The sequence below is a fragment of the Mercenaria mercenaria genome, unplaced genomic scaffold (genome assembly GCF_021730395.1).
Source record: "Mercenaria mercenaria strain notata unplaced genomic scaffold, MADL_Memer_1 contig_4580, whole genome shotgun sequence".
NCBI classification, from domain to species: Eukaryota; Metazoa; Mollusca; class Bivalvia; order Venerida; family Veneridae; genus Mercenaria; species Mercenaria mercenaria.
In genome coordinates this window covers 1-17,112 of record NW_026462821.1, presented here as the reverse complement: position 1 = coordinate 17,112, position 17,112 = coordinate 1, and the positions used below count along the sequence as shown (strand labels likewise).

The window sequence follows — 17,112 nt, the reverse complement described above, 5'->3', positions numbered from 1 at the left end:
TATCTACAAGTTTGGTATTGTTTTCGAAAAAAAAAATTCTACAACTTGTTACATAAAACCGGCGCCAATAAAAATGTACAAAAGATAAAAAGATATCACATTTACGCCTAATACAAACTGTTAATCCGTAGCGATGACCCCAGGTAATTATGCATTGCAATTTTCTTGTTAATTAGACATCTTTTGACATGCATCTGACACATTGACGCCTGTTGCAAACTGTTAATCCGTAACGATGGCCCCTGCCAATTATGCATTGCTATTTTCTTGTTGATTGGACATCTTTTCATACGCGATAAACTAACATGACATGGTTTTATTCTGTAGAATTAGCATGCTCATGTTGCCCAAAATCAATGATACTTATTTTGAAAAAAAAATTACAATAATTTACGAATATTCGAATTTGATTTTCATATTCGAATATTCGACCGATTTTCGAATATTCGAATATTCGAATATTCGTTCCCATCCCTAATTTGTATGTTTTGTAATCTTCATAATTTTGTTTTCCTGTATTACTGCATTTAAGAAATAATTTATAGCAAAACAGTGCTTTATCACTATTTATACATGATGGGCAGTTATACGTCAGGCGTAATAATTTCGGTGTATAACCGCCCGAGTGTATAAATAGTGATAAAGCACTGTTTTGCTATAAATTATTTCGATTCTAATATGTTCTTTATTGTAAAATTTATATCAAATATGATGGAACTGTTTCTTTGCACAAGCATGGCGCCAATAGTAGGTATAGACAGTTGGCGAAAGCCCAGAGAAAAAAATCCGTAGGCATTTTTTAGTACAATATGGTATCATACATCAAAATGTTCGTTAGGGTATATGGAATTCAGCCAGGGTGGATACCAGGCTCAAATATCCCTATTCAAGTTTTCATGAGGCCCCAAAAGGGGTGCACGTGATAAGAAATAATAATGAAAGTAAAATGTTGTTTAAATTACAGGTTAAGGTAAATCTGACTTAGATATATAATAGAGTGGAAAGATTCAATTATATAATATAATTTGAGGTATAAATGTAATTTTCAAGTGAAATTAAAGTCTAAGAGGCCCTAAATTGGGGGTTCTCCGTCAGACGGCATTTACATGATGATGAGACGTATCCAATATGTTAAAATTTACGGTACATTGGTATTAAAATGTAAGTAAGAAATGAATGTTTATTCTCTATAGTATCCAGTGCATATAAAAAACTAAGATATATTACATTTTCTTTGAAATTTCATATATAATTCAAGAGGCCCCAAAAGGAGTTACACTCAAAATGAACAATTTTAACTGGACATGCTGCATATCATTTTTGCCATCAACGTAACATTCAGTTAAGTGTGTGGATATACTCGCGCAGTCTTAAAACATTAACTGTACTAAAACCTATTGTGTAAAGTAATTTTATTGTTTTTATTACTGCAGCATCACTTACTATTGAGGTCTGAGAACACTAAAACTGAGAGTTTCGCAAAACACTTTGATACATATAGAATAAGTAACTCTGAGAATTTCAAGAAATTGTAGAGCCAATACATATACATGTTACTTCGCTGCATTTCATTTCCTTATTTTCATTTAATTGTTACTACAATAAGAGTGCGTAAAATATCGGTTTATTTGTACTAACTTTTGAGACACATATTGTCAAATTGCCCAAATATGGAATACTGAACCGATATATACACTCAAAAAAGTAAACACGCAATATCACTTTCTGGCAAATATTTCATTTTTTTTGAAAAATACAGTGTGTAAATATTTGATGTACATTGATATACACATATAAATTGCCAAACTTTTCAAAATTCCAGTGCATTTGAAGAATAGTGAGTGCTATTCTGTTCACTCTGGTGTTGGTGTCACCTTTGTTGACATCCTCACCTTGGATAAGTTTTGCATGTAAGTTCATATCTTAGCAACCAATACATGTTTTGGATTAAAACTTTACATAAGGCTTTTGTGTCATCTAACCTTTTGAAATAAAAATAATCTTGACTGAGTTTAATACAAAATGTGATTTAATTTCAACCTAGAGTATTTGGTAAAAGTTTAGCATGTACCTAAAAAACAAGGTGTATTTCAGAAACTACATGCATTTGATTAAAATTTCACATAGTGCTTCCGGTCATCAAACCTCGGGAAGTAACATATATATGGTTTTGTAAGTCTTGACCAGTCATGGTCCTTGTTAAACTTAGAAGTTGTTGAATAGTCGAGCGCAAGGCTTTTGGGCAGCTTTTGTTATTAAAATCGTTATCGGACTTTATCCATGGCCAGAACAGGCATTTTTCAAATATATTTTGCTGAAGCAGTGGTATGCCATAAGACCAATTGACATTCAGTTGTTATGAAATGGTGGAGTCACCAGATGTAATAATAATACTTCAATATGGAAAACCTCGTGTGATATTACACGTAAATGTTTGTAATCGCATCTACATCACATAAAAGTGTTTTGCAAGGTAAAAACTTCAAACTTATCAAACTTAAACTCTTGGTCAATTTATTTTAATCATTTAACAGTATCAAGACTTTTGGGGATATTTGGTATGTCATTCCTTACTGATGATCGAATTTTTGTATATAGAAATGTAATTAATATGAGTTTCTAAGGTGGTAGGGAAATGAATTACAACACAGCTCATGTAACACAAGTCATGCTTAGACTGTCCTAAAGAATGGATGTTGCATTTTTACTTTTTGTGAGTATTTTCAAAGCACAAGGCTAGACAAAACAAATTCGCAAGGACAAATATTCATTAAGAAAAACTACGTTTGAAGAAAGAACCTACCCTCTCAAACAAAACCCCCATATCAGTGATTGTATGGATGTGTACATGATTAACTTTACACTTAATATACACGAACAAAGTAAAATATATAGACCACGAGAAAGATACGGACACACAAAGGAACAAAGTGGAGCACAGATTTGGAACTGTCAGTTGCAAAAACCCAACTTGGAAAGTGAAGTAAACCTTTCTCCTAATCCTTCCAACTTTTCAGAGTTGCATAACAATGTAAATAAAAGACGTAATGGCAAAGTATGTACAATACGAAATGCTTCTGTAAAATTAGATACAAAGTAAGCCTAACACCTATTAAGACATGTACTCAGTTCTTTTAACCTGAGCAAAATAGGCTTCTAGAGCATAATAAGCCTGGAACTGAAAAAAACTGAAAATCAGAAATTTTTACAAGTATAACTATCGTTAATAATGAACAACAAAATAAACATACTTATTCTATTATCAAAATTGTAAACAAACAGATTTCACCGGTCCTGGACATTCTTGTTCTTATAGCATGAATAGAAGTGAGTATATGAGGACAAAGAAGAGCCGATATCTACAACCTGCAAGGCACAAAATTACACAAAATACTAATGATTACATTATTTTTGAAAATATTAGAATTTTCTAGCCCTTTTGTGGCTGCTTCATAAACACCACCTACCACAAACGTAGCTGGTGGGAAAATAGGTGCTACATGTTCACATGAACATCAGTGATCCTTTTCAGGTAATGAAATACTTACAATAATAAAATGTAACTATCAGCTGTGCAGTGTCATTGTGACATTTACTGAAGTGGACACACACCAGTACTGGTGTCATGTGGTACATGAAATGTTGACCTCCAGATTGAGCAGCAGAAACCTAAATACTTGACAACTGCTCCGCTGATACCAAATTGGTTAAGAATGTCTTTGACTTGCCTTTCTGGCTAGCTGAATCAAGTGATCTGATTGTTGTTTGGGGGTATATTCCAATGTTACAAGAGGAAACATGTATAGGTGACATTGCCTATGAATATAATTGTAGGCTTGCTACTAGTATATCAAGAGGGCACACATTTAAGAATAATCTGGTCTTTGAGCTATATTTATACTATGGAATATTAGTTAAAGTTCCACTTACATCCTATTAAAGAGATAAGAGTACCACCATACATATAAAATGGTGAATCATAAATCGTCATATGCTAAATATATTTCAGCAATGATTCTGTTAATTAATAACAACTTATCAATCTAAATTATTATGAAATGTGAGTAATTTAAACCCCCCTTTGGAGCCTCAATTTTTTTTTTTGGTGGGTGTGTGTGTGGTGGGGGGGGGGGGGGGGAAAGGGGGGGGTGTAAAATAACTTACCTAAGAACAAATATTAAATTGCTGTGAAGAAAATGTTCTGGTAAATTTTATGGTTTACAACATAATGAAAGAAGAGGGCAATTTACCAAACTTTTTCAACAAACTTTAAAATTTGCTTATCAATTATTCTACTATAACATGACCCCATAATGATGCCTTTTTTATTATTTTGTGAATTAGAATGCCTGTTACACACCTGAACCTTGAATACTCAACCTTACTATCGTAGAGATTTCATAAATAGAGTAAAAACAATATACTTCTAAATTATGCGATACCTATCAAAAATTTCAAAATATTTTTTTTTAAAAACCCTGTAATGGGCCTCAAATTCTAAAATAATTAGTGTGATGAACATATTTATTCATATTACAATACATGTAATCTAAAACAGATACACAATTCATCAAATAATGAAAATTTTCTTTAATTTCCCTTAAAATTGAGAAAAAACTAATTGTCCCCCTTTGGGGCCTCACAAAAAAATAAAAATGGATTTTTGAGCCTGGTATCCACCCTGGTTGAATAGAAGACAGAATAACGAACATTTTAAGGTATGATACCATATTGTACTAAAAAATGCCTACGGATTTGTTAACCAGGCCTCTTTTCCCAGTTAGCCAACTGTCTAGTATTTGTTAAAACACACCAGGACCGGAAACGGTAATACATCTTGCGACAGAATTCTGTTCGAGCGAAAATTATTGCGAATTATTCAGCAAAGTGAATAACTGATTCAGTATGTGTATAAATTAATCAAAACATTTGTGCAATGTGACATTTCGTGAAAAACATTTTATTAAGTAAAATATTTCATAAAATTTGAAAGCGCTATTTCTTGATGCGTACATGGCGCTAAATATCACGGCGTGACGTCAACATAACATCGTTGTGATGATTAAAGCATTGTTAGCCATATTAGAAAGTTAGTTATAACCCTTACCATCATGGACACGACTGATTCTGCCTTCCGTGCAGTCTGATCATGATCTGCACTGTTCGTTATTCAGCCAGTATTTTTTTGGTATTCAAGTGTCAGTGCTTGTGGCTGGTAATACTGATTTATCTTGGCATTGTTGTCTCCATTTCGTGCTTATTTCAGCATATTTGACAGTATGGACATCTGGTGTAAGTCCTGCATTACAGCTCACCTAGGTGACAAATGGGTAAAAATGTCAACAAAAACTTGTAAATGTAAATATTACAATGTCTTTTAATTGACCTAAAGGTAAAATTACTATGCTAAAATATCATTTGTCTTTACTTTCTTTCTATTATGAATAATGAATAAACACCCAGCTTGCATGATGCTATCTCATGATGGTTATACCACTAAATTCTTCTACACATAGTAATGACAGTATTGTTCGAACTTTTTAAGATATACTTACTTCTACAAATAACTCCTGGAACTGGGAACCAACTGCAGAATAAAACTGGAACAAACTAATGGAACAAACTGCAGAACACAGCTGGAACAAACTGCTGGAATAAACTGCTGTGGCAGACTGCCAAGTTATTTAAGAATTCCTTGATCCGTGGATAAGTTACACCTCGGACAAACTCACATGGACGAAAGAACAGACAGGCACATGCACATACACCAGACTGCCATAGTGACAACTATGTCGAGCTCACTGCCAGAGGGCCTGACAAAAAGTGATGTAACACTATACAATGTACTTACAATACGTCTGTGTCGTATAGCAGTAACCTTGATGATACTGTTATTGATTTCTTCATCCTTGATCGTCACCATCATACGTTACTGGTAAACACAGGCATAGCAAGGTCACATGTGATAAAGATGTTAACATTGACTGCTGCAATATTATTGGTGTGGTAACCATTATCATTAACATTCACTCCGCACTAGAAGTTATAAAATATACACAAATAAACATAGAGTAAATAAATCTATTAAGATTTTGTTAAATTGAATATAAACTTTCAAATCACTTGCACTGATTATTCAAAACAAATGTATTAACTTTTATGGGCAAATCTTAATGATTAGATTATTCATAAATTGCAGTTTACATATATTCCGTAATCAAAATTTAAAACTTTGGTAAGTATAACTACCACAGTAGTAGACAGTACCGTTGTTAAGGAGAGATCTGCAGCTGAATCTGACCACTGTCACCATGGATACAGAATGTCTCTTTACAGTCACTATTTCTGTCTCCAGTCAAAAAGTATGTCAGATAATCCTGGAAAGAAATTTTGTAATAGTATTTTAGAGATGAGTACTTAAAACTGAAGAGGTTACTAAGTCATCTTATTAGCAATATATTTATATCCTGAAATGTACAATTCATTTCAAAACATTTTGCTTAACATCAATAAATGAACTGTTCACAAATTAACATTGTAGAACTCTTTACAATATTATTTACAGGTCTTCACTTGATGATATATTCATAAAGAATACAATTTAAGAACAATTATAGCTGTCACTATTAGTGAGAAATGCCCAAGAGCATTTATTAATTTTATGACAATTAATTCTAAAATCACTTCACTGATGGCAGATGAATGGACTGAGCAAGAAACAGACCATGTTAACCTTTGACCTCTGCATGACCTTGACCTTAGAGCTACAGGTCAGAATCTTGTCCATGACACGTCTCTTAAAAAGGAATATTTTCACTGATTAAATTCAAATCCCTCGATGAATGGCAGAGTTATGAACCTGACACGAAACAGACCCTGTTAACCTTTGACTTCTAAGTCTGACTTTGACCTTGGAGCTAGGTGTGTGGGTCTTGTGCATGGCAAATAGTCTCATTATGATATTTATGCCAAGTTAACCCTTATCATGCTGGACACGACTAACTGCCTTTGTGGCCAGTGTAGGTCATGATCAGCCTGCACATCCATGTGCCATCCATGTGCTATTCAGCCAGTATCTTTTTGGTAAACACTCCTTTTAACTGTTAATAATAGACTACTAGAGTTCAAACTGAAAAAAAGACAGGTTCATTATAGAAATTTAGCAGGGTAAGGGTTAAACATACTGTAAGGACAAATATTCCATAGGAGCCAACTGCCTGTCTGTTCCCATCAGTGCAGACTGCAGTCCATGGCCAAAGTTCTTCATCTCTTTCAGTATGTGAATCTCTGATCTGCATGAGCTGTCTGTAACAAAGCAAAATTCATCACTGATTAAAGTCAACTTGTATAAGTAAATGACCACTTTAACCAACCATTCATTATCAGTTCCTATTTTGCTCAGCATAGTATTACATGGCTTCTTATGTAATAATATGTAACAAGAGGGCCATGATGGCCCTATATCGCTCACCTGAGCTTAATTGCTTGCTTAAACAATTTTTTTTGGCTAAAACTTCACTAACAAATACTTGGTGAATGGGTCATGGTAAAGATTATTTAAGATAACTACTGAAATCTGATTAAAAATCAAATTGGTGGTACAAATTTCTTTGCTGTAGCTTCAAAAACAGGAAAGAAGGTCAGCAGGTCATTCAAAATGAATATTGAAATCTGTATCAAACATTATGCTTGTGATCCAAATTTCTTTGCCACTGCTTCAAAAACAAATAAATCTATGTAAAACAAGGGAGCATCCGAGTGTAGCTTATACTGACACCAGCTCATGATTTGAACAATCTTGGTAGAGAACCACTAGAGCATAACAGATACTAAATATCTAAGCTCTAGGCCTTATGGTTAAGACAAGATTTTTTTAAAGATTTTTCCCTGTACTGGTCTATTTAAACCATGTGTCCCTAGAGCAGGGCCATCCATATTTTAGCCCAGGGGGATAATTTGAACAATCTTGGTAGAGAACCACTAGATGATGCTGCATACAAAATATCAAAGCAACATGCCCTGTGGTTTTGACCAAGAAAAGTTTCAAAGTTTTGCTCTATAAAAGTCTATAATAACCATGTGACCCCTGGGGCAGGGCAATAGTTGACCCTAGGGGGATAACTTGAACAACTTGGTTGAGGACCACTTGATGATTCTACATAACAAATATAAAAGTGCTAGGACCTGTTGGTTTGGACAAGAATAATTTTACAGATTTTCAGAGTTCTGTATGGAATTCAATTCTTTGAATAATTTTTAAAGAAGACCATCCAAGGAACATCCCTCAGTGTGAAGTTTCATCACAATTTGCTTGGTGGTTTAAGGGGAGATGTTGTTTAAGGAAAGTGTGGATGGACGCCCAGACAGCAGATAGATGCAGGGAAAGACGCCAGACGGTGAGCAATCACAATAGTTCAACCTGAGCACTTTGTACTCAGGTGAGCTAAAAATACAGACCTGCAAGGGAGATATGGGATACTGTCAACATAAGTAAACAAGAGGGTCATGAAGACCCTGGATCGCTCACCTGAGGTATATGAGACACATGTTTCAAATGTCAAACTAATGCTAAAATATTAAGAAGGTAGGTCAGTAGGTTACATTCATGGTAACTGAAAGTCAGTTTGTGCAAAACTAAACATGTCATTCAAATTTCAAGGCTTGTCTTAAACAACAAGAAAGTAGGTCAGTAGGTCAAGGTCACAGTAAAGTGATCCCTGATCACATGGGGTCATCAGGTAATTATAATTAAACAGTCTAGGAAATATGATCTGATAATTTTTTAAGTATCTTTTTTCCTGTATAACTCATAATTTTAACAAGTGACCCCCAGGACAGGGCCTCTTTTCACTCCAGGGCATAATTTAAACAAACTTGTTAGAGAGCCACCTGGCAATGCTACATACCAAATATCAAAGGCCTAGGCCTTGAACTTTCAGACAAATTTAAAAGACCTTTATTTTTTCCCCTATATAAGTCTATAATAAACTTGGTACCCCCAGGGCAGGGCCTCTTCTCACCCCAGGGACATAATTAGAACAATTTTGGTAGAGAAACACTAGGAAAGGAAACATACCAAATATCAAAAGCCTAGGCCTTGCAGTTTCGGGCAAGAAGACTTTTAAAGTTTTTTTCCTATATAAGTCTACGTAAATTGGAGACCCCCTGGGACAAGGCCTCTTTTCATCCAAGGGGCATAATTTGAACAATTTTGGTAGAGGACCACAAGGCAATGTTACAAACAAAATATCAAAGATTTTTAAAGTTTTTTCCTATGTAAGTCTATGTAAAACTTGTGACCCCGGGGCGGACCTCTTTTCACCCCAGGGGCACAATTTGAACAATCTTGATAGAGGACCATAAGATGATGTCATATGCCAAATATCAAGGCTCTACGCATTGCGGTTTTTGACAAGAAGATTTTTAAGGTTTTTCCTTTCGGTTGCCATGGCAACTAGAGTTCTTGAATAGTTTTGAAAGGGGACCACCCAAGGATCATTCCTGTGAAGTTTGATGTAATTCTGCCCAGTGGTTTTCAAGAAGATTTTTTTATAAAATGTTGACGGACGCACGACACACAACACACAACGCACGATGGACATTGAGCAGTCACAAAAGCTCACCATGAGCCTTTGGCTCAGGTGAGCTAAAAAGACCCAAGGTGCTAGCTCAGGTTAACAATATCCCCTATCACCAAAGCAGTACTAGATTATTTATTATAAAAAGCCTTATCCTGAGAAATTTCACTAAATAAAAGATGAGGATTAAATCTGAAAGAAGATTTTTCTTGCCATTGTTTTTTTTATCAGTTTCTCCTTGTTGTAAAGGTAGTATTAAAAAATCCCTGCTGGTCTATGGATTTTTTGCATTGAGCATTATTGAGGTATAATAACATAAGTTAACCCTTACCCTGCTAAATTTCTAAATTGGACTGGTCCATCATTCAATTAGGGCAATACCATTTATTATTCGAAGGGGTGTTCACTGGAAATTTACTAACTGAAGAGCGAACAGTGTAGACCATGATCAGCCTAAACATCTTGGTCTGCAATGGTTGCAAAGGCAGAATCACTTGCCGCCAGCAGGCTAAAGGTAAATAAATCATCACACATCAATTTTCTCCGTACATTTTATTACCTGCTTCTGACATACAGTGCAACCTCTGCAGAGCAACACCCTTTGGGAAATGCAAATATTGACCTCTGTTGAGAGGTTGTTGCTCTATACAGGTTAAATTGATAGTAAATTTACGCTATGGGAAAATTTGATGATGCTGTTGTGGAGAGGTTTTGCTGTAGAGAGGGCCGCTCTGGAGAGGTTGCACTGTATATCATTCCTGATTCATTTAATATCACATTTACAACTGTTCGTGGAATGCTTTTTTTTCTATTTTTTTTTTTTTTTATCCTTTTGACTTTGATAAATCTTATGTTAATATTAATAATATACAGTATATACATGTATATCTTGGGAAATGAGACTCCAATAAACTTATCTTATCTCACCTGTCATTTTCAATACGGAATCTGATACAGCTGATTGAAGCATACAGGAATGACATAGGTTTGGTTGTTTGTTGCCAAACTGTCATAATTTACGTACCTCCACAGGTCAATGGACATGTCTCCATTACTTCCATTCATGGAAACCATTATGGTTCTGTCTCTCACACTTGCTACTTAAAGTACCAAATGATTGTTGCTGATATCTACAGACATTTTGTATCTGTACTTTCTAAACTGCACCTAAAATACAAACACAGATTGCTTAGTAAGATGCTTTGACAGGTCATTGGAATATAAAATCTGTTCTAAATGTATGTCATTTCAATTCTTCTAAATCCATTGTTACTACAATTTTTAATCTTGCATACTTGAAAAATGTAAATAAAGAGTAAAGAAATTATGTCCCTTAAGTCAGTTTTGCCTTCATTATTTTGAGTGTTGGTGAGAAGTATGCTCGGTCTTCAAGCACGGTATTTTCTTCTATACAAGGATAGTTTTATGTCTTGAAAGTGTATCAAGTGAGCACTACACTGATGCCACTGTATTGTGTGCGTGTATTCCGGTTTAACGCCTTTTTCAACAATTTTTCAGTCATATAAACGACGTTGTCTACTTGTAGCAGTGAGCACAATGCCCAACTTTATAGTGCTGCCTCACTGGAATATCACGCTGTAGACATGTGACAGGATACCCCGCCCAGTCACATTATACTGACATCGGGCTGACCAGTCCTAGCACTACCCTCTTAATGCTGAGCGCCAAGCGAGGAAGCTGCTAGTAACAGTTTTGATGCGGCCGAGGATCAAACCAACAACCTCCCGCACTCGAAGCAGACGCTCTACCACTAGGCTACCGAGGCGGTTTTGCCACTGCATTGAACCATGCATCAGGTTTATCACTGGTATACATTTGGCATATTATTTACATGTATTAGGTAATATCTGACACTGAAATTAACAAGGCAGTCAGAAAGACAGCTATATCCCTCACCATTGTTATGGATAGTGAAAGGGTTGATGGTACTGAGTGGAAGCACTGAGGTTGTTAAGTATATTTTATATTCCATGATGATGACATTCATGAATTTAAAAACCTTTTAAGGGGGTTTAGGAAATATTGAGCTCAAATCTTTGACCCCTAATTGTGAACTTGACCTTGAACCAACATGGCCGACACGCATTCTGCGCATCGTCTTGATAAGGTGATCATTTGACCCAAGTTTCATGAAAATCCTTCAAGGGGTTTTGGAGATACAGAGGGAACACATAAGTGTTACAGAAGGATGGACAGATTCAGACCATTTTTATAACCCCCCACCACTTGTGGCGGGGGCTTAAAAACAAGAGCTGTCACAGGAGACAGCGCGCTCGACTATTTGGATGCTGGATAGTGAAACTGGGCACATCTGAGGAAACTAGAGCTGTCACTGGAGTGTTTAATGACTCCAATATATTGTGGATGAAGATATTGCACAATAGCCTGAGTCTATGTCAAAAATATCAACTTAAAGTAATAAGAGAGGTAAAGATAAAATGTATCAAAACACTATATAAGTATATCCTAAGCAAAAAGGGGCATAATTCATTAAATACTGGTGCCAGAGTTATGCAGCTTGTGTCATATAGTGTGGGTGATGATGCTGAACAACTATTTTAAGTTTGAATCAAATCCATTCAGTAATAACAGAGACAGAGTGAAAGTGCATCAAAACTTTAACCTGAAATTCTAAGTAAAAAGGGGGAATAATTAATGAAAAATTGGTGCCAGAGTTATGCACCTTGTGTCATATGATGTGGGTGATGATGTTGAACTACTATTTTAAGTTTGAATCAAATCCATTCAGTAATAACAGAGACAGAGTGAAAATGCATCAAAACTTTAACCTAAAATTCTAAGTAAAAAGGGGAAATAATTCATGAAAAATTGGTCCCAGAGTTATGCACCTTGTGTCATATAGTGTGGGTGATGATGTTGAACAATTGTTTAAGTTTGAATCAGATCCATTCAGTAATAACAGAGATAGAGTGAAAGTGCATAAAACTTTAACCTGAAATTTTAAGCAAAAAGGGGAATAATTCGTGAAAAATTGTGCCAAAGTTATGCATCTTGTGTCATATGATGTGGGTGATGATGCTGAACAACTATTTTAAGTTTGAATCAAATCCATTCAGTAATAACAGAGGTAGAGTGAAAGTGCATCAAAACTTTAACCTAAAATTCTAAGTAAAAAGGGGGAATAGTTAATGAAAAATTGGTGCCAGAGTTATGCACCTTGTGTCATATGGTGTGGGTGATGATGTTGAACAAATATTTTAAGTTTGAATCAAATCCATTCAGTAATAACAGAGATAGAGTGAAAGTGCATCGAAACTTTAACCTAAAATTCTAAGTAAAAAGGGGAAATAATTAATGAAAAACTGGTCCCAGAGTTATGCACCTTGTGTCATATGATATGGGTAATGATGTTGAACAATTGTTTAAGTTTGAATCAGATCCATTCAGTAATAACAGAGATAGAGTGAAAGTGCATAAAACTTTAACCTGAAATTCTAAGTAAAAAGGGGGAATAATTAATGAAAAACTTGTGCCAGAGTTATGCACCTTGTGTCATATGGTGTGGGTGATGATGTTGAACAACTATTTCAAGTTTGAATCAAATCCATTCAGTAATAACAGAGACAGAGTGAAAGTGCATCAAAACTTTAACCTAAAATTCTAAGTAAAAAGGGGGAATAATTAATGAAAAACTTGTGCCAGAGTTATGCACCTTGTGTCATATGGTGTGGGTGATGATGTTGAACAACTATTTCAAGTTTGAATCAAATCCATTCAGTAATAACAGAGACAGAGTGAAAGTGCATCAAAACTTTAACCTAAAATTCTAAGTAAAAAGGGGGAATAATTAATGAAAAACTTGTGCCAGAGTTATGCACCTTGCATCATATGGTGTGGGTGATGATGTTGAACAACTATTTAAGTCTGAATCAAATCCATTCAGTAATGACGGAGACAGAGTGAAAGTGCATCAAAACTTTAACCTAAAATTCTAAGTGAAAAGGGGAAATAACTCATGAAAAATTGGTCTCAGAGTTATGCACCTTGTGTCATATGATAAGGGTAATGATGTTGAACAATTGTTTAAGTTTGAATCAGATCCATTCAGTAATAACAGAGATAGAGTGAAAGTGCATAAAACTTTTACTTGAAATTCTAAGTAAAAGGGAGAATAATTCACGAAAAATTTTGCCAGAGTTACGCATCTTGTGTCATATGATGTGGGTGATGATGCTGAACAACTATTTTAAGTTTGAATCAAATCCATTCAGTAATAACACAGGTAGAGTGAAAGTGCACCAAAACTTTAACCTGAAATTCTAAATAAAAAGGTGGAATAATTCATGAACAAATGGTGCCAGTGTTATGCACCTTGTGTCATATGATGTGGGTGATGATGTTGAACAACTATTTTAAGTTTAAATCAAATCCATTCAGTAATAACAGAGATAGAGTGAAAGTGCATCAAAACTTTAACCTGAAAATTTAAGTGAAAAGGGGGATAATTCATGAAATATTGGTGCCAGAGTTATGGCCCTTATGTCAGATGATGTGGATGATGATGAGGAATAAGTATTTCAAGTTTGAATCAAATCCATCAAGTAATTACAGAGGTAAGTTGAACAAGCAAATTCGATGAATTGGTATCCCCCGCCGAAAGGGTTTGTGGTGAGGAATGGCAAAAAGATATATCCGGCAAAAAGTTAAGGATGTTAAAAAGAAGCAAATAATTTCATTAGTCAAAATCAATTTAACAGAAAACAAATGTTTAATTACAGAATACATAATAAATGTATGATACTTTGATCCTGACTAAAGAATTTATTTTGAATGGGATATGCTTACTGTAATAAGCTTAGCTTTTAAAATTAAATGTAGTTAATTGAAATGTGAGCTTGAAGTTTAACTGGAACGAAATATTGTCTTTGAGTGGTTTGGCACCAGGTGTTGCTGTTTAACATATTTGAACTTAAAAGAGATGTCCTTAAGAGAACACTGGTAAGATATCTTGAACATGGCTGAGGGCAAGGTTTGTGCAGTCACAACTTAACATGTTGAAGGTTTGAGCATTTAAAAAAAACAAGACGGCCATGATGGCCCTATATCGCTCACCCGTTATCATTGCACTTGAGGACAAGAAGGCCCTCAGAAAAAATATCTAAGTCCAAAGGACAGGAACAACCTGGAAGAAATTTAACCAAAAAGAAAAAAAAAATCTTACAAGGTATAGATATGTCAAAATACACCTAAAAATTGGAGGTACCATCCATGTTGTACCACAGAAAAGTGGTCTTTTTTTTTTTTTTCCTACGGCCAATAATAAAAAAGTTACCTAAAATAAGCTATTTATAGTAACGTAAAAGGGAAGTAATAAAAAAAAAAAATATTGTAAGTGAACAAAAGAAGGATCTGCCAAATAAATCTGTTGACATAAATGAAATTTCAGATCAGTATCTTCATTAGTTATGGAGATATACCCATTTTAATTTGAAATAAAGGGAGGTAATTTGACATAAAATCAGTCCAAAGTTATCTACCCTGATTGTCTCAGTCCAACTAATAACAATAATGAAATTTCAAATAAGTCCTATAAGTACTTACTGATATAAATCCATTTTGATTACAATCAGGGGAGGTAATCAGATATAAAATAACTCTGGAACCTAAGACTGGATCTGACTTGTCATGGAATCAAAGATTTATTGTTGTTGAAGATATTTTGGACGTTTGTATCAAATAAAACCATAAATGAAGTCTCTATATGTCTGCAAAAGCCAAAATAGCCAATTTTGGACCTTTAAGGGGCCATAACTCTGGAACCCATGAAGGAATCTGGCCAGTTCAAGAAAGGAAGCAAGATCTTGTGGTGATACAAGTTGTGTGCAAGTTTGGTTAAAATCAAATCATAAATGAAGCTGCTATTGTGCAGACAAAGTCAAAATAGCTAATTTTGGCCCTTTCAGGGGCCATAACTCTGGAACTCATTAAGGAATCTGGCCGGTTCAAGAAAGGAACCGAGATCTTATAGTGACACAAGTTTTGTGCAAGTTTGATTAAATTCAAATCATAAATGAAGCTGCTATTGTGCAGACAAGGTCAAAAAAGCTAATTCTGGCCCTTTCAGGGGCCATAACTCTGAAACCCATAATGGAATCTGGCCAGTTCAAGAAAGGAACCAAGATCTTATGGTGATACAAGTTGTGTGCCAGTTTGGTAAAAATCAAATCATAAATAAAGCTGCTATTGTGCAGACAAGGTCAAAATAGCTAATTTTGGCCCTTTCAGGGGCCATAACTCTGGAACCCATAATGGGATCTGGCCAGTTCAAGAAAGGAACCGTGATCTTATGGTGATACAAGTTGTGTGCAAGTTTGGTTAAAATAAAATCATAAATGAAACCACTATCGTGCAGACAAGAAATTGTTGAAGCACGGACGCACGCACGCACGCACGGACTATGTGACAGGTGAGCTAACAAGAAAAAGGAATGGAAATATATATATCTATATATAGATATATGTATATATTTATTTTTTTAGGGGGTGGGGGTGCAGGTGAACGGGAGAGGAAACAAAATTTCACATGTTGGTTATAAATTTTGATTAAAAATTAAAAATGAAAAAAAAAAAAAAAAAAAAAGGATAAAAGGGTGAAGTGGGGGGGGGGGGGGGGGGGGGCAGAGGATGCATGATCAGTGGTGGGCATGACTGGGTGGAGAAGTGAGGTGGGGGAATGGTACAACTTGGAAGGTTTGAAAAATATCTAAAATAAGAAATGAAAAAAAAATAAAAAAAAATTTTTTTAGAGGGGGGGGGGGGGGGGGGGGGGGGGGGGGGGAAGGGGTGTGACCAAGGCAAGTGGGTGACCACGTGTGGGTGCGCAACTTCACATGATTATAATAAATGTTCACAGAAAAGAATGAAAGAAATTTAATGAAATTCTGCCAAATGGTAAGTTTGTTATGTACAAATATGTGGATTTTTAGACAATTAAAGGGCAATAACTCTGAAGTTACAAAAGAAACCCGTACAAAATTGTCTGGGCACAACCACATTATAGTGCTCTAAACTCTGTTAAAGTTTCATAGTTCTAGGTCAAATATATCAAATGTTATGATGCAGAAATTGCCATATCTATAGTACCCTATATAGTTAACACTAGAAACTTCTAAGGGCCATAACTCTGGTGTTACTTGGGCAATCTGTCTGAACCTTGATGGGCCCCATAACCTCATAGTGGTGAACATGTATATGAAGTTTGTTTGAAAAAAATCTAAAATAAGGATTTTTTTTTTTTTGGGGGGGGGGGGGGGGGGGGGGGGGGGGGGGGATAGGGGTGTGATCAAGGTAAAGGGGTGACCAGGTGTGGGTACACAACTTCACATGTTTACAATAAATGTTCATGGAAAAGAATGAAAGAAATTTAATGAAATTCTACCAAATGGTAAGTTTGTTATGTACAAATATGTGGATTTTTATACAATTAAAGGGCAATAACTCTTAATTTACAAATAAATCCGATTGAAATTGTGTGTACACAACCACATTATGGT

The 17,112-nt window shown here is 35.2% G+C and overlaps 1 protein-coding gene across 5 annotated transcripts in view; it reads right to left on the bottom strand.

Moving 5' to 3' along the window:
* Positions 1-10,741, bottom strand: part of LOC128553979 (uncharacterized) — a 28,205-nt gene extending 17,464 nt beyond the window's left edge. Inside the window, exons 1-6 of one of the 5 annotated variants that reach the window (XR_008369490.1) lie at positions 10,603-10,741; positions 9,910-10,086; positions 7,185-7,305; positions 6,250-6,377; positions 5,852-6,036; positions 5,108-5,315 (exon numbers count right to left, since the gene is read on the bottom strand). Coding sequence is in view for 1 of the 5 variants with exons in the window: in XM_053535175.1 (XP_053391150.1) it covers positions 6,273-6,377; positions 7,185-7,305; positions 10,506-10,591 (312 nt within the window). In the remaining 4 variants the exon portion in view is untranslated. The other 4 variants (XR_008369493.1, XR_008369492.1, XR_008369491.1 and 1 more) reach the window with 4 other exon arrangements.
* Positions 10,742-17,112: the final 6,371 nt, after the last annotated feature.